The sequence below is a fragment of the Phalacrocorax carbo genome, chromosome 1 (assembly GCF_963921805.1).
Source record: "Phalacrocorax carbo chromosome 1, bPhaCar2.1, whole genome shotgun sequence".
In the NCBI taxonomy this organism is placed as follows: Eukaryota; Metazoa; Chordata; class Aves; order Suliformes; family Phalacrocoracidae; genus Phalacrocorax; species Phalacrocorax carbo.
In genome coordinates this window covers 2,026,109-2,049,954 of record NC_087513.1, presented here as the reverse complement: position 1 = coordinate 2,049,954, position 23,846 = coordinate 2,026,109, and the positions used below count along the sequence as shown (strand labels likewise).

General features: G+C 52.5%; 1 protein-coding gene across 1 annotated transcript; it reads right to left on the bottom strand.

Annotated features, from left to right (window-relative positions):
* Positions 1 to 948: 948 nt before the first annotated feature.
* Positions 949 to 18,878, bottom strand: GDI2 (GDP dissociation inhibitor 2). Its single transcript, XM_064441987.1, has 11 exons — positions 18,677 to 18,878; positions 9,816 to 9,923; positions 8,809 to 8,908; positions 7,602 to 7,736; positions 6,081 to 6,279; positions 5,569 to 5,700; positions 4,896 to 4,995; positions 3,732 to 3,903; positions 2,329 to 2,473; positions 2,033 to 2,087; positions 949 to 1,958 (listed from the first exon to the last, which is right to left on the bottom strand). The coding sequence occupies exons 1-11, from the start codon at positions 18,719 to 18,721 to the stop codon at positions 1,803 to 1,805; spliced, it is 1,347 nt and encodes a 448-aa protein (XP_064298057.1). The 5' UTR covers positions 18,722 to 18,878; the 3' UTR covers positions 949 to 1,802.
* Positions 18,879 to 23,846: the final 4,968 nt, after the last annotated feature.

Sequence of the window (23,846 nt, the reverse complement as noted above, 5' to 3'; positions counted from 1 at the left end):
GCGCTGAGGGGAAGGGGCGCGTTTCCCACAGGCGTTAGGGCTGTCTTCCCTTTGAAAAGGCTCGGCTTGGTGACCGTGAGCACCGAAGCGGCTGAAGAGAGGAAGCACGAGGCGAGGGAGAACTTCCCCAGCCACCGCTGCGCACCTCGCTCTGGCAACGCGGGCTTAAAATGGAAAGGTGGTTCTTGGAACCAGTGCCCCGGGGAGAGGAAGTGCTGAAAGTCCCCCACCCCAGGGAGGGAGGAAGAGAAGGGGCAGCTGCGGCCAGGTTGAGCACAGCAGCTTTGCGAGCAAGATGCGGTCAAAGACCCACTTCCTCTTCAGCAGGAGCAGGAGAGCGGCGCAGCTACGGCTGAAGGGAAGGATGAACCCTCTCCCGTGAGCCTGCCTGGCCAAGCACGGCAGCTGAGAGCAGGAGAAAGCTCTTCCAAGGCCTTTCCTTTTCTCCCTCGCGGTTGGCAGCGCTGCGTGTAAAGGCGAGCCCTGCTCCTCGCCGTGCACCTGCCACCCAACAGCAGCATCGCTGCAGGCTGGGAGATCCGAGCCGGGGCGTCAGCGAGGCGCCCTCCGAAGAGCAGCATCTCTTAGGGAGATCAAAGCTCTGCCGAGGCACCGTAAGAGCGAGAATTATTTAACTACTGCTTCAAGCAAGTGCTATTGCGGGGTGCAGGCGCTAGGGGGTGGCTGCAGGGAGCGAGCAGGCTCCTGCCCAGCCCCGCTTTGCGACAGGCCTTGTGCGGCAGCATCTTCTCCCCCTGCCGAAAGCAGCCCCGAGAGCAGCTGGAGCAGCAGGGGCTGGGAAGCCGAAGCACAGAAATCCGAGCCCGTTTTCTAGTAGGAAATGCTCTGCACCGCTCCCGCGTCAGCCCTGGCGGGGAGAGATCCAAGGGATCTCGGAAAGGAGGTGCTGCTCGTACAACTGCAGTGAATCAGACCAGAGCACAGGACTGGTTTCCAGAATTTGGCTTTACTTCGCAGTACAGAAATCATTTGGAGCCTTCAGGAGACACGAGAAGCACAGGCTCTGTCATATCGATACCGCAGTGCCGTTTGGTCCATCCGAGAAGCCACCAGGGTACAGAAAATACTTCCACATCTTGCCTGCTCTGTAATTTGTTCTCTCAATTTTTATTAAGATTAAAACACAAAGGAGCCTTAGGCACAGCTGTGTCCCAACCGATGTAAACAGTTTTAGAAGCTTAAGTGGAGGTTAAGTTCTGTGCCCAGAACTAAGCCAACATTTGCTGCTACAATAGATGTGGGCTTTGTCCATAATACAACTTGCCACAGAGTTAGATTGATGGGAAGAGATTTTTAGGGATGCTGTCCACAATAATGGAGTGCTCAGTTTCTATTTTCCTTGATATCAGGTTTGGGTGACAACCGTCACGTCTACTAGCTCACCAGAAGCACATAATTGTGAAGGATGTTTACAAATGATTAAAAATACAAGGTAAGACACAGCTGTCAATGAGTTATTTCAAATCTGCACCAACGTCTACGTCTGCAAAAAAAAAAAAAAAAGGAAGAAGAAAAAAAATTGGTTCAGTCTGCCTTTCGCTTACGAGGTTAGTCGTTAAATCAGTCAGTAATTTGCCAGATTCTGGACAGCAGCCCTACTAGAATGAAATAATTAACACATGATATCCAAAAGGGGAACATTACCAGTGCAGTACTCTTCAATCTCTCCGAGATGGGATTACAAAAGCAGGCCTTACAATATTGAATTTCATACAGTGTTCATTAAGTTCCTTATATATTCATATTAGCCGATTTAAATTTCTCCTAATTAGAGATTCTCATTACTGCTGCTCCTCCTCCCCATAGATATCGTTTTTCTTGCGTTTCATCTCTTCGAAGTCAAACTCTGATCCCATCATCCTCTTATAAATATCTTTGATGTCATCGCACGTCGTCTCGAAGTGAGTGGTGGCGTCGTAGGTGCGAGAAATGAAGATCTGGGAAGAGAAGGAGCAGTTTAGCAGCGAGCCTCGAGCCTCACCCCCTCAAACGCGAGCTCGGCGATACTGACCTGGCTTTCGGTTCCCAGGTCGGTCGGTGCAAACAGGTCACTGATGCTAACGAACCTGGAAGGAGTAAGAAAAAAGAGCTTCAGAATGGTTTTAAAGCATCGCTGAGCATCAGTGCGGGTGCAAGGACGGCTGAATTGAAGGGCAGTGCTCTGCCCAGCGCGTCAGCAGTGAAGGTGCAGAGGAAATTCAGGGTTTCAGCAGCCAAACGGCCTTCAGATCCCCTCTGCCCTCACACCTTGGCCCCGAGCGCTCGCAGCGAGGCGAAAGGGACAGAGGGGGCTCGTCAAGGGCTTACTTCTGCTCAATAGGCTCCAAGAGGTCCAAGGCTGGCTTGATTTCCTTCTCTGGGTCCGCGGTTTCCACAGTAGTGCTGGCAATGGCAATGTACTTCCCCTGCGCTGCCACGTTGTGTGCGGAGGAGATCATGCAGACGTAGATATCTGGGGAAGCACGTCACAGCGGTGGGTCAGTACGCACCGGGCGAGCCCGGGTCAGGCCTGCCTCATCCCAAAAGCCTCCTCCAACTTGCACACTCATGCGCCTCTTCCTGCTCCTCCCCTGACACTTTGTACCTCCTCGTCTTGTTTGAGACCACGCTTGAATGAGTTCCGTCCTTGCCCTGCAGTCCTACGTGCTCTCAGTCTCTTGGCTGAGGCGCCTGGACACGAGCAGCCCTGTGAGATCTTTAAAATTCTGTTTCCTGTGGCTACAACGGCTCCTGAAAGCCAGGAGAGTCGCTGGCAGCCAGCCCACCCCCATGATCAAGGGCGAGGAAGCATCTCCCCTCCTGCATGCAGCCCTCGCCCCCCCTTCCAGAGCACCCCCGGGGCTCCTCGCCCACTTCCCACTTCCTTCGGCAGGTTCCTCACACACCTCTCTGACCACAAGCACCCCGGCTTCTCCCACCTCCCCCACCGCTGCTCTACACTAAAGCAGAGCCACGCTGCGGCCTCAAGGATTTCACAGAATTATAGAAACATTGAGGTGGGAAAAGACCTCTGGAATCATCAAGTCCAACCGCCAACCCAACGCCCCCAGGCCTCCTAAACTGTGTCCCCAAGTGCCACGTCTGCACGGTGTTTGAACCCCCCCAGGGACGGTGACTCCCCCACCTCTCTGGGCAGCCTGTGCCAATCCCTGACCCCTCTGGCAGGGAAGACATTTTCCCTCATCTCCAACCTAAACCTCCCCTGACGCAGCTTGAGGCCGTTCCCTCTCGTCCCATCACTGGTGACTTGGGAGCAGAGACCAGCCCCCCCCTCACTCCAGCCCCTCTCAGGCAGCTGCAGAGAGCGAGAAGGGCTCCCCTCAGCCTCCCCTTCTCCAGGCTAAACCCCCCCAGCCCCCTCAGCCGCCCCCCAGCACACTTGTGCTCCAGACCCTGCCCCAGCCCCACTGCCCTTCTCTGGACACGCTCCAGCACCTCAATGTCCCTCGCGTACAGTTTTGGGCCCCTCACTACAATATTCAAGGTGTGGCCAAGGACACAGGACAAGAAGGACACGAAGTCCTTGGAAGTTCTGGAAAGGACACGAAGTCTGCCACAGGAGCGGCAGTAGCGCATTTTCCTGTTCACGTCACACCTCACCAGACCATCAGAGCACGTGTTCGGTGCGAGGGCGTTTTAACAACCACCCTGCCTCGACCCGAGCGCGACGAGACCCACGCGCGCCCTGGCGGTCCCCGCTCTCCACGCACCTGATTTTCGATTGACCTGATTCTGTGGAATGATGATCTGGCACGAGTTGGCGTCGTTCGTATTCTTGATCGGGTGGCTCAAGATGCAGATTACCCGAATCACTTGGCCGACCTTCGTTACGCGGTCCGAGACGTAGCTGGGGTCACAGATGAGCTGTTTGCAGCGAGCAACCTGCAGGGATGGACGGACGTTGAGCAACCACCGCACAGAGGCGCGTACGCAGCCAGAGGCGAGGAAATGGCTGATTTTGAGGAGAACCAAGAGTGGTTTGAGGCAACTGTTCCTGCAGCAGGTTCTTATTTCACTGCCAGCAGCACGCTTCAGCTTGGACAATCCAAATCTCAGTGCATGACTCCTAAAACACTACACAGAGCTGCGTCGTCAATCACAGCTTTCATTCCATACATACTGGTTAAGCTCTAACCAGTACAGAACCCAGTCCTTCCAGTCTAGGACTGTAACTTGCTGCAGTCAAGGCTGAACCAAACAGATAAGAACTGAGCATTTCACATTAGAACTCGTTTTTACAGTGATAGTTTAATATTTGACCAATTTGAAGCCTCCAGGCAGCCTGCACTTGGGCACGTCAGTCCATAGCACGGATTAGCACCTCCACGGCCAGCCAGGACACGTCACCCCCCACCCCGAAGGGCCACGTTACCCTCCCAGCAAGTGCTAAACCATCCCGTGAAGCTCCCGCTCCACTTGGGAGCGCATTTATAGCTTCGAAGTAGCTCGCAGCGCTCCCGCTAGTTTTATACTGCCAGGTTGAGAAGAAGCTGCAGAGAGGCCATGCGCCAGCTGTCTGAGCAGCTAATACTTAATGTCAGGGGCAGAGCGGGTTCCATTCCCCGGTTAGACACAAGCAAGCAGCTCCTTTCCTTTTTAGCCAGCCCTATTTATTCAGAAGACAACCTTGCCACGCCATAAAGGCTTCATTCCAGCTCCTGGAGTAGGACTGTACTGTACTCCTCACCATGAAAATATCAGTATGTCTTAAGCGAGTTGGCACAGGGGAAAAACAGCAGCGGCCAAGCAGTTTTTGTCCGAGGGCTCTGATGAGGGTTTTTCTACTGCATTTGTTCAGATCGATGACAAACAGCCTCAGTTTTGAGAGGCGGGATGCGGGGTCGGGGTAAGGAAAGAATCGGAAGGTACCGTACCTCCCCTTCAGACTTCACACCAACCACTTTGCCATTTTCTATGACGATCTCTTCGATGGGCTTGTTCAGCATGTAGGTGCCTCCGTATATAGCACTTAGCCTGCAAGAGAAAAGCCACTTCAGCGTGTTCCACAGGTGCGTGTTCGGTCTTTAACAGCCCTTCCAGCCCCTTGTTTCTGTTCCACTTGGACAAACCACACATTAGACTTAAACCTCTTCAAAATACACTGCTTAAACATCTCGGCAGCAGGTGCTGTCTGCTGTTCTTTCTGCAAGGCATCAGCTGGCATTTGGAGGAAATTATAGGTGCGGTTACATCCAGCTAGAAATAATGTGTGGTGCAACCCAGACAGTCCTACAGTGTAAGCACTGCAGGCTACACCACGTAGGCAAATCCGACTTCTTTGATAGACTACATGCTGCAAAGCGTATCTCTGAGCAAACCCAGAACCACCCCCCCTAACGGGAGTCGCAGCGAACAAGCCCAGAAAGAAGCAACCTCGCACAAAGGAATTGCTTCCTGATTAAGACAGCGAGAGAACCGTTAACAACCGCAGTATTTTTATGCGGACTCAGGTTCTGGAAGCCCGAGCGCCGATTCTGCACATCTGATCCCCCACCAGGTAACACAGCGGGGTTGAGAAAACACTGGAGTCTGAAACCAAGTTCTCACCTTGCGAATCCCTGGGGCAGCTCTCCAAGGCCATAGAGGGGATAAAGGTAGGGGCTTTTACCGTATCTAGCCAGCGACTCACTGTAGAGCTTAATCCTGTTGATTGTTTCTTGGCATGGTTGATCTAGATAGCTGGAGAGGGCAGTGACACGATTTGCAACGTTTCACAGACTAAGACTTCCAGCAGAATACGCTCAGACGCACAACATTTAGTTCCCGTGAAGTCTCCTTCCCCACCCTCCGGCTGCTCCTGACAAGCATTTCCATGGAAGTTCCCGTTTAGAAGCACTCAGTGTCACAGGAAGTTTTATTCAGGAAAGAGATGCTTCACTAACCCCAGAAACCCACAAAGTTTAAACATCCCATCAGCAGAGGACCCAGTATTTTAAGATTCACACAGCACCCAGCAACAGACACACTTTGCGAGGCACCCTACCCTCAACTCACACAGCCGGCGCCGCAAGCACGCAGCACCCCAGCCGATTTCGGGGAGCAACCGAACCCACACTTACTCGTCAGTCCTGTAGAGCGCAAGGGCATGGCCCGTGAAGTCTATAACATCTTGCCCCAGGTCAAACTTCTTATACACATCGCGCATGGTGGTCTTCTTGGGATCGACGCCTTCGAAAGTTCGGGGGTCATTCTCATCAAAGTTGGCAACATACACTAGGAATTTCCTGAACCGGCGTTTCTCAAACAAGCCCATTAAGCCTAAAAACAAGGTATTTCATCAGAACTTACACAGCTACTAAATGGCTTTTCCCATTGCCACAGAGTATCAGAAGCAGGTAAGAACTGCCGAGTATTCCAAACATCGCTCCGTAACATGGAGTTTGGCTAACCAAGGCTCTCCGCTCAAGCAGGAGACACAAACAACCGCCGAGCAGGTCCGCACTGACAGCTGTCTTGGTGTACCAGACCTCACAAGGTGGGATGGCCAACCTTTTCCAAGGCATGACTGAAGGCCAAGCTTCTACACATTTGGAGAGCAGTTTCCACTTGGCCTGCTGTACAGCCTGACCTGAGCTTCCCTAAGCACAGACCTGTGTTTGGCATCTACCAGACTCACTGTCAAAGCAAGCGGTGCTGGGCTCTCCTGCAGCCTTGCCGAGGAACTAGCAAGCGCTGCAAGAGTCCAAACTTCAACCGCGAGATCAGACGAGGCACCTTTTATGTGCTTTAGTTTCCTACAAATTGGAGAAGCGAGACCAGACTTGCTGAAACGTGAAGGCAGAGGCAGCACCAAAGGCACCTCCTACTTCTGCCAGTATGAGTCTCTTAAGAGACCACTTAGGAGGGAGTAACGTGGCCATATTGAAGGAACGACCGATTATTTCACAGCAAACAGGAATATCTGCCATGAGGAAGGCTCCAATGTACAGACAAGCGCATACTGGGAGCCTTATTTGCAGGATTCGCTTCATCACGAGACTTTTCAGAGATGCTACTAAATACATTCTGCATCTGAAGCTAATGGACTGCCCTCCGCCAGCACTAATGCATTTCACCGCGCTATTATGAATAATCAGTAGTTTTATCCGAAGAGTGAAATTTAAGTAGACAACAATTAAAATTTGAGTTAGGTGCCACACTTTGGAATCAGTCATTCCAATTTGCCCCCTGAGGAACGTGACAACATTTTTCACATGTGTAACCCCAACACGGACCCAACATTAAGTATTTATGGCAGAGCTGGGAGCACAAGCCCCAGATGTAACCTCCTGAGGAAGTAAAATACTGCCAAATCTGTCACCAGATGAGCCACAGGCAGCTTGACCGGCTCCATTTGAAAGCTCCACCAGTAACTGGAGGCTCAGGAAGCCCAAGACTCGCACTGCAAGCGGTGTTTGATGTCAAATGAGACACAGCAGAATCCTACGCTAAGCACGGCTCATAACTGAGATGGGGTCTACACACAGCACCATGCGAGGAGTGATAAGATTTCTTTCCTACATGAGCACAGAACATCCCGAGATGCCTTTGTTTAGAGACGGTAGCCCTGGGAGGAAACAAAGCAAGGTGCAGCTACTCACTGGATGCCAAGGCTTCTGCCTCAGTGGAAGGAACTTTGTAGATCTTTCCTCCCTTGTAGACGAAGCTCCCCTCGATCACCTTGAAGTCTAAGTAGCGAGTGACTTCTGTGTAGAGCAGCATCTTTACCAACTGACCTGGAAAGGAGGTTTGGCACAAGTCAGCCAGCTGGTCTGGGGCCAGAAGCCAAGAGGAGGACAGCACCACTCACAAGGCTCTTCCAGCACAGCAAACCCTTCAACGGCGGCAGCGCCGCGTTCAACCCACACAGCTCTTACACCTTTATGTAACAGATGAGGCGTGGCAGATACTCACTAGTGCAATAATTAGGTGATTTTCAAGCTTTCTTAGAGGCAATTAACAGCTTCCTTGTCACTCCTCCCATTTCCATCAGTCCTCTGAGCAAAGGCCATCCTGCAGCACGTTTACCCCTTACCTGTCCCCACCATCACATCCCCAGAGGGATGCCATCCCTTAGAAATCCACCACAACACCCATGCAAGCTGAAAGGAAGCTGAGACTAGAGTAACCAAACCTCGACTGGAATCTATCAACTCTTCCACTGCTCTAACGTGGAGCAAGACTGGCACTACACAACACACCTACCCCCTCGTGCTGCAGGGACAAGAGATTCCAGCAGCAAGTGGTTGGTATTTGGCAAAATGACTTGCCCCTGAACTTGTTTGCATCAATAACCACTTCACCGATAGTGGATTTTGTCCAGAAGACCTGTCCCACTACCGGAACACATAAAGAACCAGGATTTGTAGCATCAGTAAGGGATGAGAGAGTCTGCAAGCCATAAAATAGGAACAAAGGGGATTAAGAGTCACCGTGGAATCAACTGTTTCTTCCTAAGCCATGGAAGAATAACAACACACAAATTCAAGGCATTAACTCTGGCTAGAAATGCAAACGCTTTAAGAAAGGATGTTGGAAAATGGCCGTTCAAACCTTCCAGACATGCCATTGCTGCACGCTCCAAGCTGGAGCCATCTTCCGAGTCTGAGAGGTCCACAGCGAAAACAAGTCACAGAGCAGAAGCCGCGGTGCGGCTGGCACGAGCACATGCAGATCAGCTCGAGTAAGCTTTCTGCAGCTCTTCGATTAATGCTTCAACAAGTGCGTGAAGAAATAGCTGAAGGGCTGTTTATTCGATTACAGCACTGAACGCTTACGAGGCAGATTTGGGAGTTCAGTATCGCTTACCGTTAGCCATAAGGAATTTTGGAATTAGGTCCACATTCCAGTCTCTTCCTCGCCCCATAGATTCTGGTGGAGATCCTGGTAGATTAAACCTTTTGTAGAGCTTTGGAGAGAATACAATACTTATTATAGCAGAGGAAATATCTATAATTTCTCCCACACATGTACACACTTTCCACCCCCACATCTCCCCAGCTGAACATAAGCTCTTCACAGCAAGCTTTTGGCCAGCGTTTTAGCTCCAGTTTGATTTTTGATGCAATACACAATGCACATCCAGTAAATTCTTACAGTAAGAATCGGGCAACATTATTCTGCTCATCCAGTCTTTCTTCCTCCAAGGCTTAAAGCTTGGGAATTTATGACCTGCTGAACCGAAACACTGTTTAACATTGCTAAAGGTAATCTGATCAAAGCGCCTGCTTCAGGAGAGGGCAAGCTCCTCCATATACTTAAATCAGATTCCCCAACATAAATATTTAACCCAGTTAAGCAGCAAGGAGAGCAGTGATTTCCTGACATCTCATTAATCAGCCACACTAACAGCTTTAGGGACTACACAATCGCAGGGTGCAGGTGGTAACCCAATGAGATGGCACCTACCTAGCTGGAAGTGCTTGCCAACCAAGGACCGAGAGTAACGCCAAGGCACAGAGAGCACATGGCATTCGTTAGGCCAACGTTTGCCGGCAAGCGCAGCAGTAACAATTTAGCCGAAGAGTTTTAACATCTAGCTGTCGGGCATTATACCTCCGAACAATCGCTCAAACACCACATGCCTGAATCTTGGCTGGGAACTACAGAAAACAAGTGCTGTCCACCAAGTATAAACACACGCGCTGGTTTCTCCCCCACTGTTATCTGGTGTAGAAGCACCATAAAACTTTCTTACTCAAAAGGAAATCCTTAAGAATAATTACTTTGAACCCACCCCTAGGATAGCTCGAAATAAAGCCCCCTTTATGCGCCTGGGGAGGACACAATAGGTGGGTGCCAGTCTCTGTACTTACATCCTCCAGGGGTGTAATGGATGCGCTTTCCCCTCCATAGTAAGAGTTACGATCCATGTGAAGGACTTTCTTGCCATTCACTGACATGATCCCCGAGAGGATGCATTCCTACGGAGAGAGGAAAAAAAGGATGCAAGGGACATGTTAGTTGCATCTGAGCCTCCTCCTATTTTTCCTAGCAGTGTTGTCTCAAAGAGCATGTTCAGACAGCCTGCTGCATGCCTGCATTTGAAAGTACCTGCACAGTCCTTTGGAAAAAAAAACACAACAGTTGCCTCACTCCAGAATTAAGACGTGCACACCGAAAGGCTTCTATTAGAGACCTTTCTAGGTTTGCTGTCTGCTCTGGGCAAGCCACCCAAGAGGTTTTATAGACTCATAGAATCCTTAAGGTTGGAAAAGCACCTCTAAGATCATCAAGTCCAACCGCCAACCCAACACCCCCAGGCCTCCTAAACCATGGCCCCAAGTGCCACGGCTGCACGGTTTTTGAACCCCCCCAGGGCTGGTGACTCCCCCACCTCTCTGGGCAGCCTGTGCCAGGGCCTGACCCCTCTGGCAGGGAAGGCATTTTCCCTCATCTCCAACCTAAACCTCCCCTGGCGCAGCTTGAGGCCGTTCCCTCTCGTCCCATCACTGGTGACTTGGGAGCAGAGACCAACCCCCCCCTCACTCCAGCCCCTCTCAGGCAGCTGCAGAGAGCGAGAAGGGCTCCCCTCAGCCTCCCCTTCTCCAGGCTAAACCCCCCCAGCCCCCTCAGCCGCCCCCCAGCACACTTGTGCTCCAGACCCTGCCCCAGCCCCACTGCCCTTCTCTGGACATGCTCCAGCACCTCAGGGTCCTTCTTGTCCTGAGGGGCCAGTATAACTACACAACCACCACCTACCAGGGCTCCCCGGAGGATATTTCTGGGAAGTTCATGACTTTGGGCTAGATTAGGAAAATCTATACTCCTCAACCACCAGCTATCAAATTAAGCATATTCACAGAGAACACATGACTTTCATTTACAGGTGACACCAGGAGCACAAAACCTTGCCTTAAAGGACTCCAGGTAGGACTCCAGGTAGTCTCCTCAAAACCTCAGTCTTTGATATCTGCCACCCTGGGACAGGCAAGAGAGTCAACAGCTACTCTTAGAGGATAGAATTAGCACAAAGAATAAATTAAGCCATTTGGGAGCTTTATCATCTCAGCAGACACTTTGCTATCCTTGCTATGTACCCACCAAGATTAAAACCACCAAGATTACTCTGAGCAGCAGATCAACTGCTATGTCTGAACCCAACACCAAGAGGCTTAGACTAATCACAGAGGGACACAAGTTGTGGTCTGCGGAGCAAGCTAAGGACTTGCACGGCTAAATCCCCATTAAAACACAACTTTGCAACTAACCCGGTCACCAGCTCCGGCATTCACAAGCCAAAGAGCTTTAAAACTTGAATACTTGCATGCTTAGGACTGCAAATCGTGGAGGTTTTACTGATCTTGCCTGCTCTGCGTCAACTCTCTCCAACGGCCGAATTGCATCTGCAATTGAGTTCTCGTTCGCTATCCACATTATCTAATTTCTAGGTCCTGGCCATGTCTCATGTTATCTTTCGTTCAGCCCACATCCAGCTGGTCTGAGATGCCACCGCCGCACATCTGCCCGCTCAGGAGTGGAGGAGCCGTTCATTCAAGAGAACCAACAGCTTGGTCCTCCGGGCAGAGATCTGCATCTTTGTGTTTACTCCCCATGCATCTCGCCCTGTGGAGCACTCAGGACTCTCCTCATGTGTCACTTCCCCCCCGCTGCAGCATGTAGGAGGCTTATTTCAAACTGTGTTATGGTAACGCTGACCAACACGGGTGTCAGTTAGCACATTCAGCCAAACCACAGTTATAACACAAAAAGCCTCCCACTGTATATTGTTTACATGACTTGCAAATCCTAACTCTGGTAAATCCTTGGTGTAAAGGAAGCTTTTAAAACCATCTTCAACTTAATCGGCCAAAGGCAGCTTGCAGGAGGGGGTATTTTGTTCTGAAGTGTCTCAACATCTGTAGGCATGTGGATGGCTGGCAGGGATCGCTGGCGTGAGGACTTGCTGTTCTTGCACTTTCAGGTGGCAATGGGCAAATCATCCTTGCTGGCAGAGCAAGGCACTGCTAGCCAGCCTGTCGCCCACCAGGATGCCACAGTAATTCAGCCAAGGCCCCAAAGAGCAAAGCTAGAGCTGCCTGCCTAGTGCACTGCAAGAATGGGCCGCTCCGAGTTTAATCCCTGAAGTTGTGGGTGATTTCTAACGCAGTGCCCACAAGGCTTCGTGGTCACCACACAGATCCTGAACAGAGTTATGAACAGTTAGCCGCAGTTCTTCCCACAAAACCTCTCCATGATCCATCAGCTGCTCCTTCCAGCACCATCCTCCACCGACTCCAGATCTTACACATCCTACAAGGCCCCTCCATTTTTTCCAGACAGGCTGAAGCAAGCAGAGACCCTTAAAACAAATGTGGCTGCGCCAAACCCTGTGTTAAGACACCACTCAAGAGCGCCATGAGCCCTGCAAGGCTGAGGAACTGCAAAAGTGAAAGCACAGGTAGCTTTTATGGTGTCAGCTCAAACGTCGATGATTTACCACAGGCAAGGTGGGACTATCACACCAAGTGCACCACCACTAGCTCCATGGTCTCCTCAGTTAGGCTGAACTTCACACAGCTCTACGCGAGGGCTCTGGTTTGACTCTTGCTCTAACCTGTGGTTTTATTCTGCCTGGAACATCTTCCAAAAACCCTGGCTCACCAGTTCTGCCAGATGGTGGTACAGGACTGCCAGCATCCACGCTGGAGCTGAGCCACGAGGAAGCCAACCAGGATTTCAAAACAACGTAAGTATCAACTGGAGGGATGAAGTTACAGTAAAAGCGCAGAAGATACATTCTTCATTCAGTCCAGATGTCAGCTGATTTCCTTCCTCCATTTAAGGAACCTTCAAAGCTTTTCTTGCTCTGTGTTCTCCGAATAGCTCACTCATCACTTCCCAGTGAGCGTGTATCCTTTCAGCAGCTTGCCGGCCCACGTTGCCAGCATCCCCCTAGAGCGAATTTGGGTACCAGCAGAAGATATAAGAGGTCTTAAGTACCTTCTCAATCTTATTTCACACCCATTAAACACTGATACAGTGATAGAGGCAGAGGTATTACGATACTATTTTATCCAAGGCTCATTGAACAGGTTTGTTATATCACCCAGGCTCCTGCAGAGGCCCGAAGCATTGAAATCCCATGCAGGCTTTTCAACATCGCTTCCCTTCACAGCCCTGTGAGGCAACGGCACGATCATAAAACACACGAGACGCACAATAGATTTATCCTCCCAGCTCAGCAATTCCTTTCGACGGCTGCGCTGGCTGACCGCTGGCTATACCCATCCACGGGTGCGCTAGTCTGCATCTAGGAACCGCCTGATATGTCATTATGTCGTTTGGGTCAGGGAGCAAGGAAAACAGAACAGCCCGTACCGGTAAGGGAAGGGCTGGAAACAGTTTAGACTGCAAATAAAAAAAAGGGGAAGCATCAGAGTTCAAATCTATGGCTTTGTGACCATATTATAAACATCAGCCCTGTGTAAACAGGTAAAACTGAGATGCTGCTGCCAGCAGAAAGGGCATCAAGACAGAGGAGGGAAAGCTCCGGGGTATCCAGCAGGGGTCAAACACAATCTTCATGCAAATTACAGTCACACTGAGCTACTATAATCCACCACTTCAGCCAGTTCAGGTTACGACGGGCTCCCGGCTCCCGAAAGCTCACATTGTGTTGCCAAATGAATGACGGAGCGAGTCTTACAGCGATCGATGTCATCTGCAGCACCGCTCAGCCGCTTCAAATGGCCGGAGAGCACAGAACCAGAGAACAACGTGCCTCAGAAATGAAGAGACAGCACATTCGATACAAATCCATGGAAAAAAACCCAGGAGTAAGGGGTAACTCAGAGGTATTGGTGTTTCCATGCTTGCTTAATACCATCAGCTCTTCCCTCGCTTGTACAAACTGGTCACGAATAGACCTTCTGCACGCAGAAGCCTTCAGGAATCAAGGGAAGCAAGTAGGTTTACGTGGATTTTCTGCAAGTAGGGCAGCAGTTCAGAAAGGCTCAGACAGACCGATGGAAACTCCAGCCACTGTCAGTCCATCTAACAGCGCCGAGGGGAGGATTCTGCGCAAAACATTTATCAAACTCCCTTCACCGTCGAGAACAGGTTCTGGCACAGCAAGAGCTCTGTCTTAGAAACACCGGGCTGTGCCGTGATGAGCGAGGAGTTAGCGCAGCTCGTTACCATCGCCCAGGCTATTCCACCTCTGACATACGCTGGCTATGTTCACCGTGCCGGACTCCCAGCAAGCAAGACTCAAAGTTCTGCTTAGCCACACAAACTGCAAAAGCAATTACTCACTGCACTTGAGCAATCCCCTCCGCTAGCAGGGGATGATGCAAGGGCCAGTGACACTCCACTTGGTCCTCGCAGTCACTTTGATGTTCTTTATTTAGGCTCTTTCAGCAATGAGGCCTGTGCCTGTACGATTAAATATACCTCGAACCAAAGAGTTTAGCTACTCTGCTCCTACAGAAAGTGAATTTGTATCTTTCTGTTGGATTTATATAGCTTTAACGCGGCGAGGCAGCTGGCAAGAAGCTTAGTTCAACACACTTGTGCCTGCAAGGAGTGAAAACCCAGCAGGAACGTGGTGTTCATCCACTGGGGCTAAACAGGATAGTTTAATTACACCCAACGTTCACATCAAATAACCCGCATTGTCAGGAGCACAGGGAGCAGATAATGTGCCCTCTGACTGGTGTTCAACACCCCGCTCCCAAACGTCCCGGTGAGTGAGGACCAAGTCCCTTCCAGGTCAGAGGTGTAAATTGAGGTGAACTGAAAAGACAAGTCTGAAAATAAAAACGCTAGGCGTTCTCCAGCCTGCCGATTACCGCACCAGATTAAAAACGGGTTTGTGCAGTAGGAGAAGGATGCTGCCTAATCTGCAATGCACGACGCACCTAGCAAGCCTCAGCCAAGGATCTTAAAGCTATTAAACTCGAGCAACTTGGAGAAGCCGTTCCCACCAGCACCTCCAGGATGCAGTAGCTGGAAAACCTACTAGCTCTTGTGCCAGGACAGCCAGACTCACCGATGCTTTGCAGATACCTGTCCTGTAGTTAGCACGCACGGCCCGACGCTTCACCATCGCTCTACACACGGGGGGATCCGGAGGAACACAGCGCTCTCGGCTGAGCGCTGTGAACTTAATTATACCTCGTGTAAGTTTGAGGCTGTCCTATCAGCAGTAATTCATGAATAAAGATGCTCTAGGATTATTTTTCCTCATAGTGCTAAGACATATCTTTACAAGCTTGGCACTGCAATGGGGTCTCCCAATTACATACATGAAGAAAAAGTTAAAATATTTTAGTGCCAGCAATCCCAGTCCTAAAGGTGCCTGAGCTCTTTATTACTGGCTGAAGAAGAGATTAACACCTGAAATATTCATGTTGCCTTTTCAGATCCTTCAAAAGTGGGATTTATGCATACGCTCTTGTGCACTTACGTCGTGGTGGCCCTGCAGACCCAACCAGAATGGCCACAACAACAGACATATTAATGGCTCTTTCACAAAGGCTCCAATATTTTTTTCCCTCTTTAAACCAACAACGGAACTTTCACTTTGGAAAGAAAAACCCCTCCAGATCAGCAGCCGCTCGCTGCCCCTCTCAGATGGTCTGCATTACAGCTATTTTATGGACTTTGTCCAAGTCCTGGTGATGGACACTGGGACAAGTCAACCGGTGACTCTTGTGGGACAAGACGTAAGATGGGCACAGCCCAACAGGTAGCCTGACAGTGGGGCGCAGCACTCGAGTATCTAGCAAACAAGACCCCCCGTTAATTTCCTTTTGTTTGGGCAGCATCAAGATTGGTACTTGAGGTGCATGTCAGGCTTCTCAGCAGAGGATACCCAAACTCACTCAGCAACAACAGTTGCCTGGTGGGACTCCAACAGTCCAGTTCTGCAAGGGCCAACTTTAAGGAAAGGCTGGTTGAAAACATCATCTGAAGTTTCATGACAGTTCAAGGCTCTCGGGAAAGGAAAGAAAAGACTGAACATGTTTACGTAGAGCGTTTTCCAGTTCCTTTTCCTCAGGAAGCCTGGCTCTGCCAGCACTGGTACCAGTTGGAAGAGCAACCTTCAAGCTTCCAGTTTGATGCCTCGTCTGACCACAAGAAGTCTTGTAGCCCAGCCTGAACCAGGCTCCACTCCGACACTGCTCGCCAGCCAAAATGGTTGAGCCAACGCTGTGCATTTTAGGATCAGGAACATCCTGGCTGCACCAGGACCTCTGGTTTCCAGTCACCTTCTTTTCCGCACAAGCTGCTCAAGTCGAGATGAAGTCCATCCTGTTCTAATTGGTATTTCAGAGGTAAAGCCTGCATGTCAGAAGCAAAATATGTGCTCCTGCAAGCTCTTGGGCACTTGAGTTTGGTCAACACACCTTAAAATATAGCTGTAATTTATTCCTTTTTAACTCAACTGCTGATCATTAGCATTAGCTTGTCTTAAGTGATTTCACAAGGGGCCTTTTGTCAAATTTACATTGGCATTTGTCAGTTTGAGATTAAGCACGGTGCTTACCAACTTGATACCAAAGCTCACTCTAAAGCATAAATTAACATTTTAATGGAGCTCAGATCTATTGGAGGCCCCTTCACTAGAAGCTCATTATATTTTACCTCCCAAAAAGTCCCTTTCCCCGCTTTGGTGAGCCAGAGACAGGTTTAAGGCCAGCCTGCACCTTTCCCTATCAAGGAAGAAGCTTTTGCCTCTTAAGTCATTCCTGCTACCTCAAAGGAAGGGCCTTTAGAGAAAGGAATAAAAGCAACCAGGAAAGCTGGGTTTACCCTACGGCAGCAGCAGGGAAGACGCTCCCACACGTTGCACATTTGCTTTGTGCCACATCCTGGTTTTGTTACCATTATTCCCATACTAGAAACAAGGTGGGAATAATAAATGAGATCTGCCTGAAGTAGCCGTGCCACGGCCCTGTGTCAGCAGACATGATGCCTTCGCTACTGTGGCAGCCCCCGTCAATCACAGCGCCAAAGTCACAGTAGGAAGCGCATGTATTTCTATTTACAATTACCATCAACAGGGGAAGTGGGGGAAATCCCTCACGGCTAACCCCAAAGATATCTCTTTGTCTAGCCACCTCTCCCCATGAAGAGGGGGAAACAAAAGCAGGAAAGGCTATTTGACAGCGAGGAAAAAAAACCTCCTCTCCACCATATTGGATTTTCTTCCCCCCATTCTTCAAACAATGCCTTTTATTTGTAACCTGCAATCCACCCTTCAGCCCCTACTAAACCCGCGGTGGATAAGCTAACGGTGGCCCCAGGCATCTCTCTGGTTTGAAGGAAGGCAGGAATCATAAGAAATCCCCACCAGGAAACCTCACGGGCAGCGGCACTGCCATATTTTCTTGGTTTTTTTTCTCCCTCAGCAGCCTGCAGCGTGGGCTGCATCCTCCACAATAGGACAAAGCCCCACCACGGCTCATCCCCCTCCCTCCGCCGCACCCCCAAGTGCCATCAGCTGTCAGCCTTCCTCAGGGATGACCGAGAGGATTTTTTTGGTTTTTTTTTGGCGGGGTGGGGGAGAAATCAGACAAATTTGACAGGCGTGCAGGGCTCGCCCGCCTCCCCATCCCCCTCCTGCTGCAGTCAGGGCTGGATGGAGAGCCGAAGGCTGCAAAGGCGGAGCGGGAAGGGGGGGGGATAACCAGGTCTGCCTCCACCCTAAGCCAGGCTCGGCTCTGGGGAGGGCACGGCTCGATGGACCTGCAGCCACCTCAGGTTGGGGCGGGGGTGAGGGGGGTGTGTGTGACGGAAAAAAAAAAACCAAAAATTTAAAAAATACATTAATAAGGCAATAAATCCCCATTAGCGTTTTATTGTCCGCTGTCGCCCGCCCTCGCTCCGCTAAACAACTGCATTTCCTGGGGCCTCCCGGGAGCCTGAGCCTGGCCCTATGGGGCGGCAGGGGGCACCCAAGCAGCTAGGGATTGGGGAGGGGGGACACACACAAATCCGAACACGGGGGTCTATTATAATCATATCAAAAACCCAGAACCCGGCACGGGGAGTCTAGTTGGGGATGGGGGAAAAGGACCCAGGTGGGGAAGGGACCAAACCGGGGGTGTGTGTGTGTGTGTGTGTGTGTGTGTGTTAGTGATGGGGGGTGCTGTGATAATGAGAGATGGGGGGGAGGATGTGCGAAGCAGAACCCAGGCACCCCAGGGTGATATTTGGGAGGGGGATGCAGGGACCCCGGCACCTCAGGGTAATATTTGGGAGGGGGATGCAGGGACCCAGGCACCTCAGGGTAATATTTGGGAGGGGGAGGGGGGGCGGGGGGCTACGATGGTGAGGTGACAGGTAAGGAAAAGAACTACAAGGTCCCGGCGGGGCGGGGGGAGGGATAATCAGGTGAGATATTGGGGAACAGACCCCAGCATCCAGGGGAGGGAAGCGGTACCCGAGAGTGGGGGGGGGTGGGGGGGGGGCAGACCCCGGCCGTCCTAGCCCGGGTTTGGGAGGGGGGGTGGGGGGTGTTGTCTAAATCAGGATGGACAGAAGGACAGCGGCGCCCGGAGGGAGCGGGGATCAGCACCCGTGTGAGCGATGGGGAAGGTCGCCAGAGGTAGGCAGGACCCAGGCGCTGGGGTACGGGGCGGGGGTGAGGGGGGTGGGGGTGGCGGGGCCCGGCAGGGCGGCGGCCGACCGCGGCAGGCCTGAGGCCCAGGCGGCGGCTCCTCCTCACCGTGAGGCCGGTGCCCAGCACGATCACGTCGTATTCCTCATTCATGGCGCCGCGGGGGAGGGAAGAACGGGGTGCGGGGGGGGCGTCTCTCGGGTCTCTCTCCGCCGGCCGGGGCTGAGGCGAGCCGGGCGCTGCGGGGCCGCGGGAGAAAATGGAGCCGCCGCCGCCGCCGTGAGGAGACCGCGCCGGGAGGGGGCGGGACTGCAGCGCCCCCGCCCGCCTGCCAATCACTGTGCGGCGCCGCTCGCTATTGGATCGCCTCGCCGTCGCTAAGGTGGGCGGGCACTTGCGCCGTCCCCGACGGCGCTGCCACCGTGGTGAGGGGCGCGGCACGCATGCGCGGTTCGGCGCCGCGCTTCCCCGCCCTCCCTCCCGCCTCGCCCCCGGCGCTGCGTGCAAGGGTTGTGCAACGAGCGCGTGCGAGTGTGCAACGGGGCGTGGCCGCACGTGCACGCGCGTCCCGGTTACACACCCACACGACGCCCACGCGCGCACGCAACAGGCATGCAACGTGCATCCTCGTCTGCATGCATGCAAAGGGCGCGGAGGTGTGCAACGGGGACATCCATTCCACGCGTGAGCAAGGTGCACGCACGCACCAGATGCTCCCGCCCAGGCCGGGGTGGCTTCAACACCGTCAGCACCCCCACAGCACCCAGGCATCCTCCCACAGAACCAGCACTTTTCCACCACATCCCAGGGACAGCAGGGATGCTTTGAACTGCAGCCGCTTTGTTAATTAGCATTGCAATAAACGATGATCATTACGGTGTATTTCTACTTGCCAAACGCAGGTTTCGCTTCTTGCCCACATCACCTTTTCATTTCCCCCTTTTCACCCCGAAACACTCCAAGAAGAGTTTTTGCTCTCATTCAGGATCACGCTTGGTGCAACAAATGGCCCCGACCACAGCAAAACCACAGCACCGACGCAAGGGAGACAGCGCGTTTTCAAGATAGGGCTTTTTTTTTTTTTTTGCATTTAAGAGGCTTTTTTTAAAATCCTCGCCCCTACCCAGACTCCACCGCCCACCACTTCCTTGAAGCGAGGCAGGAAGTTCCCGGCTGCACGCTGCTTTTAACACCCTGTGGATCTGCATCCCACGGACGAGGAGCGAGCCGGGAACGGTGCACGTATGCAGCAGTCATGGCAAAGGTGCTTACGTGCCTCGGGGCCGGGTTGCAGTGCAGCCCGTGGCCAACGGTGGGGATTAGACACCTGCAAGAGTTAAATCATCTTAATTTCATCATACGGCTGCGTCCCCCATACCTACAGGACACACAAGGTGGAGGGGAGCGTGCTGGGGCTGATGAAGATTTTGCAAAGCTCCATTACGCAGCCAAAACCCAGATGAGGAGCAGAGCGGCTCCTTTTAAATGGTTTTAATATTTGGAAGAGCAAAGCTTGGAGAGATGAACATGGCTGCACAGCTCCACGGGATTGGACCCGCCAGATCCAAGGTGCCAGGGGTGAACGCTGCTTGTTGATGGACCGTAAGTTGCCTGCTCCATACGGGCACGGCTGAGCTCTGCATCTTGCACCAAGCTTGTAAGAAAAAAAGGTAAGAAAAAAAGGTAAATAAAATCTTTGTTTAGAGGGTGTTGGTGAAGCCTCGGCAGTGTGGAGTGCTTATTGGGGGAGCACACAAAGAGTAAGCAACGCTGGCAGCGAGATGGTGACATAGAATCACAGAATCCTTAAGGTTGGAAAAGACCTCCAGGATCATCAGGTCCAACCGCCAACCCAACACCCCCAGGCCTCCTAAACCATGGCCCCAAGTGCCACGGCTGCACGGTGTTTGAACCCCCCAGGGCTGGTGACTCCCCCACCTCTCTGGGCAGCCTGTGCCAGGGCCTGACCCCTCTGGCAGGGAAGGCATTTTCCCTCATCTCCAACCTAAACCTCCCCTGACGCAGCTTGAGGCCGTTTCCCCTCATCCCATCACTGGTGACTTGGGAGCAGAGACCAACCCCCCCCTCACTCCAGCCCCTCTCAGGCAGCTGCAGAGAGCGAGAAGGGCTCCCCTCAGCCCCCTCTTCTCCAGGCTAAACCCCCCCAGCCCCCTCAGCCGCCCCCCAGCACACTTGTGCTCCAGACCCTGCCCCAGCCCCGCTGCCCTTCTCTGGACACGCTCCAGCCCCTCCAGGCCCTTCTTGTCCCGAGGGGCCCAAACCTGAGCCCAGCATTCGAGGTGGGGCCTCCCCAGGGCCCAGCACAGGGGCCCCATCCCTGCCCGGCTCCTGCTGGCCACACCAGTGCTGACACAAGCCTGGGGGCTGGTGGCCTCCTTGGCCACCTGGGCACTGCTGGCTCATGCTCAGCTGGCTGAACATTATCTGTCCAAAAACCAGGACAAACCTCCTTCTGCACCAGGCGCTGCACAGAAACACCCACGAGCAGGTGGCAGCACTGGGCCCTTCAGGGACCCTTGTTTCTGGTGCCCAGGCAGCAGGGACAGGTTTCCTACCCCCCCTCTCCAACATCCCTGAGCATCAGACGTGACCCACCACTGCAAATCTCCATCAGACAAGTCAGTGACACACAAGCAGCTTGGGTCACTTGGGATGGCACAGATTGCCTCGCTGGCAGCTGGAGGTTGGCTTGGAGGACTCAAGCGATATCTCTATGGAGGTATCTGCAAGTAGAAAGGTTGAGACTGGCCTGGATGGAGGATGAGTAGGAAGGTCTGGCTGTGGAAGCAGCAGAAGAGAAGGCAAAAGAGTTGGTGGTGATGCACCATGGTCAGCAGGCCCTCAAGCTCTTGGCTTGTGTCTACCAGCAGCTAGTTGGGGCACCAGGGTTGAGAGATGACAGCCAGAGAGTGAATCTTCGTGACTCACAGAGCGGGGGGACAGGATAGAGTGAAAAATCACCAACAGATCCTAAGAGGTACAAAATGGCACATCCAAAACCAATACAGGGTCACCAACCTAAGAAAAGGCACGTGTCTTGGTGCTTGTGAGTTTGGGAGAGGGGTGGTGGTGCGACCGCCAGAGCAAGATCAATTTTATTTAAAACCAAAATGACTTCCTTTCCTGTAAGATCTCCCAACAAGCTCTGACAGCGCTGCAACGTTATCTCTTACCTACCCAGACACATCTACTTACCCTGACTGTATCTCAGCCACATCCTACGAGACAAAGGCACTAGGTCGTCTCCTCGGTGGCTGCAGCACCAGGAGGGTTTGCAGGGCCCCCAACAAGTGTCGGTGCCGAGCGTGGAAGAGGTGGAGTAACAGGTCAGCGCCAAAGCCGTGCGCCGGCTGCCGGGCTCCGCTCCAAGTTGCCTTCAGCACCACGTGGCACAGAGCCCGGCTCCTGGGCTTCCTCCCTGGGGATGAGGCGCCCGCTCCGTCTCTCCATGTGAGACGTCTGCCAGGAACACGACGGGGGGTCGCACACGTGCAGTCTAGCGCTGCCGAGCTCTTCTCAGCGTTTTTGCCGCACGCTGCCGTGGATGCAAAGGTGTCCTGACCCCTTGCTCCTACCTTGCAGCAAGTAAGCAACAGCAAAACCAGCAAGAAAGGCAACAAGGGCTCTTCCCCAGGCTAATTTTGCAGGCATAAAGCTGAATCCGCATTCCTTTTCTAACGTCCTTTTGTAGCCGATCATCTGCGATGACGACAGCCAGTTTGTTTCTGTGCTTTTTTTTTTAATTGCCTGAGGGATGTATTTAAAAGAGGGTAAATAAAAGGCAGTGCTGGAGATGTGCCATTACGTCTCACTTTTGGATGAGAGCACAGTGCCAGAGTTCCCTGTCCCAGGTGGCCAGGCCCTCTGCTACTATCCAGAAGCCTTCAAAAATCATAAAGCACTTTCAGAATAATGCAAATGCCCTTCTGTGTTCTCAAGGTGTTTGCCATGGCCAGGAAAGCTAGAGGCAGACATTTGAAAACATTCTCACTTGTGTTTTCTCATAAAAGCTTAGACTCACAAGCAGTCTGAGCTCATTAGCAGGGATATTAGAAGGAAACAGCTATTTCATGGTTTGCTAAAATCATGCAAAGTGGGAGTGAAGAGGCCCCTTGCATTTACCAGGCTGCAGTATTGCTGTATGGAGGCCACGGTTGGGTTTACAGAAGTATTCAGGATCTTTAGAAGAATAAAGCCACTTCGAGCCTACAACGTGCACTCACAGCCCAGAAAGCCAACCGTGCCCTGGGCTGCATCCCCAGCAGCGCGGGCAGCAGGGCGAGGGAGGGGGTCCTGCCCCCCTGCCCCGCTCTGTGAGACCCCCCTGCAGCGCCGCCTCCAGCTCGGGGCTCCTCAGCACGGGACAGACACGGGGCTGTTGGAGCGGGGCCAGAGGGGGCACAGAAATGCTCCGAGGGCTGGAGCCCCTCTGCTGCGAGGCCGGGCTGGGAGAGCTGGGGTTGTTCAGCTTGGGGGAGAGAAGGCTGCAGGGAGACCTTATTGCGGCCTTTCGGTGCTTAAAGGGGGGGCTGTAGGAAGGATGGGGTGACCTCTTTAGCAAGATCTGCTGTGACAGGACAAGGGACAATGGTTTTAAACTACAGGAGGGGAGATTTAGACTGGATATAAGGAAAAAAACTTTTATTGTGAGGGTGGTGAGGCACTGGCCCAGGTTGCCCAGAGGGGTGGTCGATGCCCCATCCCTGGAAACATCCCAGGCCAGGCAGGATGGGGCTCTGAGCGACCTGATCTGGTTGAAGATGTCCCTGCTCACGGCAGGGGGTTGGACTAGATGGCCTCTGAAGGTCCCTCCCAACCCAAACCATTCTGTGATTCTATGATTCCTCGCCTGCCCAGGGCCTGATACAGCTCCCGTCACCCTGCATCGTTAGCACCTCCCAGCATTAAATTGTTTTTCCTCCCTGGTGGAGAACCACCTCCTTCACAGATGGAGAAACAAGACGGGGGAAGACTGGCAAAAAGCAGGTCTTTGCAGGCATGTTTGAAAGTCTTAAGATGCTACCGAGCCCTCCTTCTCCTCCTCCTCCTGTGAGCTATCAGTCCCCTCGTAGCCCTCAAGTGATTTTTGTGACCGTGCCACCTCTCCTTCTGCAACATGAGCTGGCAGAGGGGAGGAGGCCCTAAATCTGCTGTAAAGGATGCTTAACTCAAGAGGAGCTCTGGCTTAGGATCATCACAGCAAATTCTGCTCCAGGAACCACAGAGTGGGAATTTCTCACTCAAACAGAGCTCAGCA

What these genes read in the sequence shown, in the direction of transcription:
- GDI2 (XM_064441987.1), bottom strand. Translation starts at nt 18,721, where the DNA reads ATGAATGAGGAATACGACGTGATCGTGCTGGGCACCGGCCTCACG. An exon ending in TGCTGGGCACCGGCCTCACG is followed by an intron (nt 9,924 to 18,676) that starts GTGAGGAGGAGC and finishes CTCTCTCCGTAG; the next exon opens with GAATGCATCCTCTCGGGGAT. An exon ending in ACCTGGGAACCGAAAGCCAG is followed by an intron (nt 1,959 to 2,032) that starts GTCAGTATCGCC and finishes TTCTCTTCCCAG; the next exon opens with ATCTTCATTTCTCGCACCTA.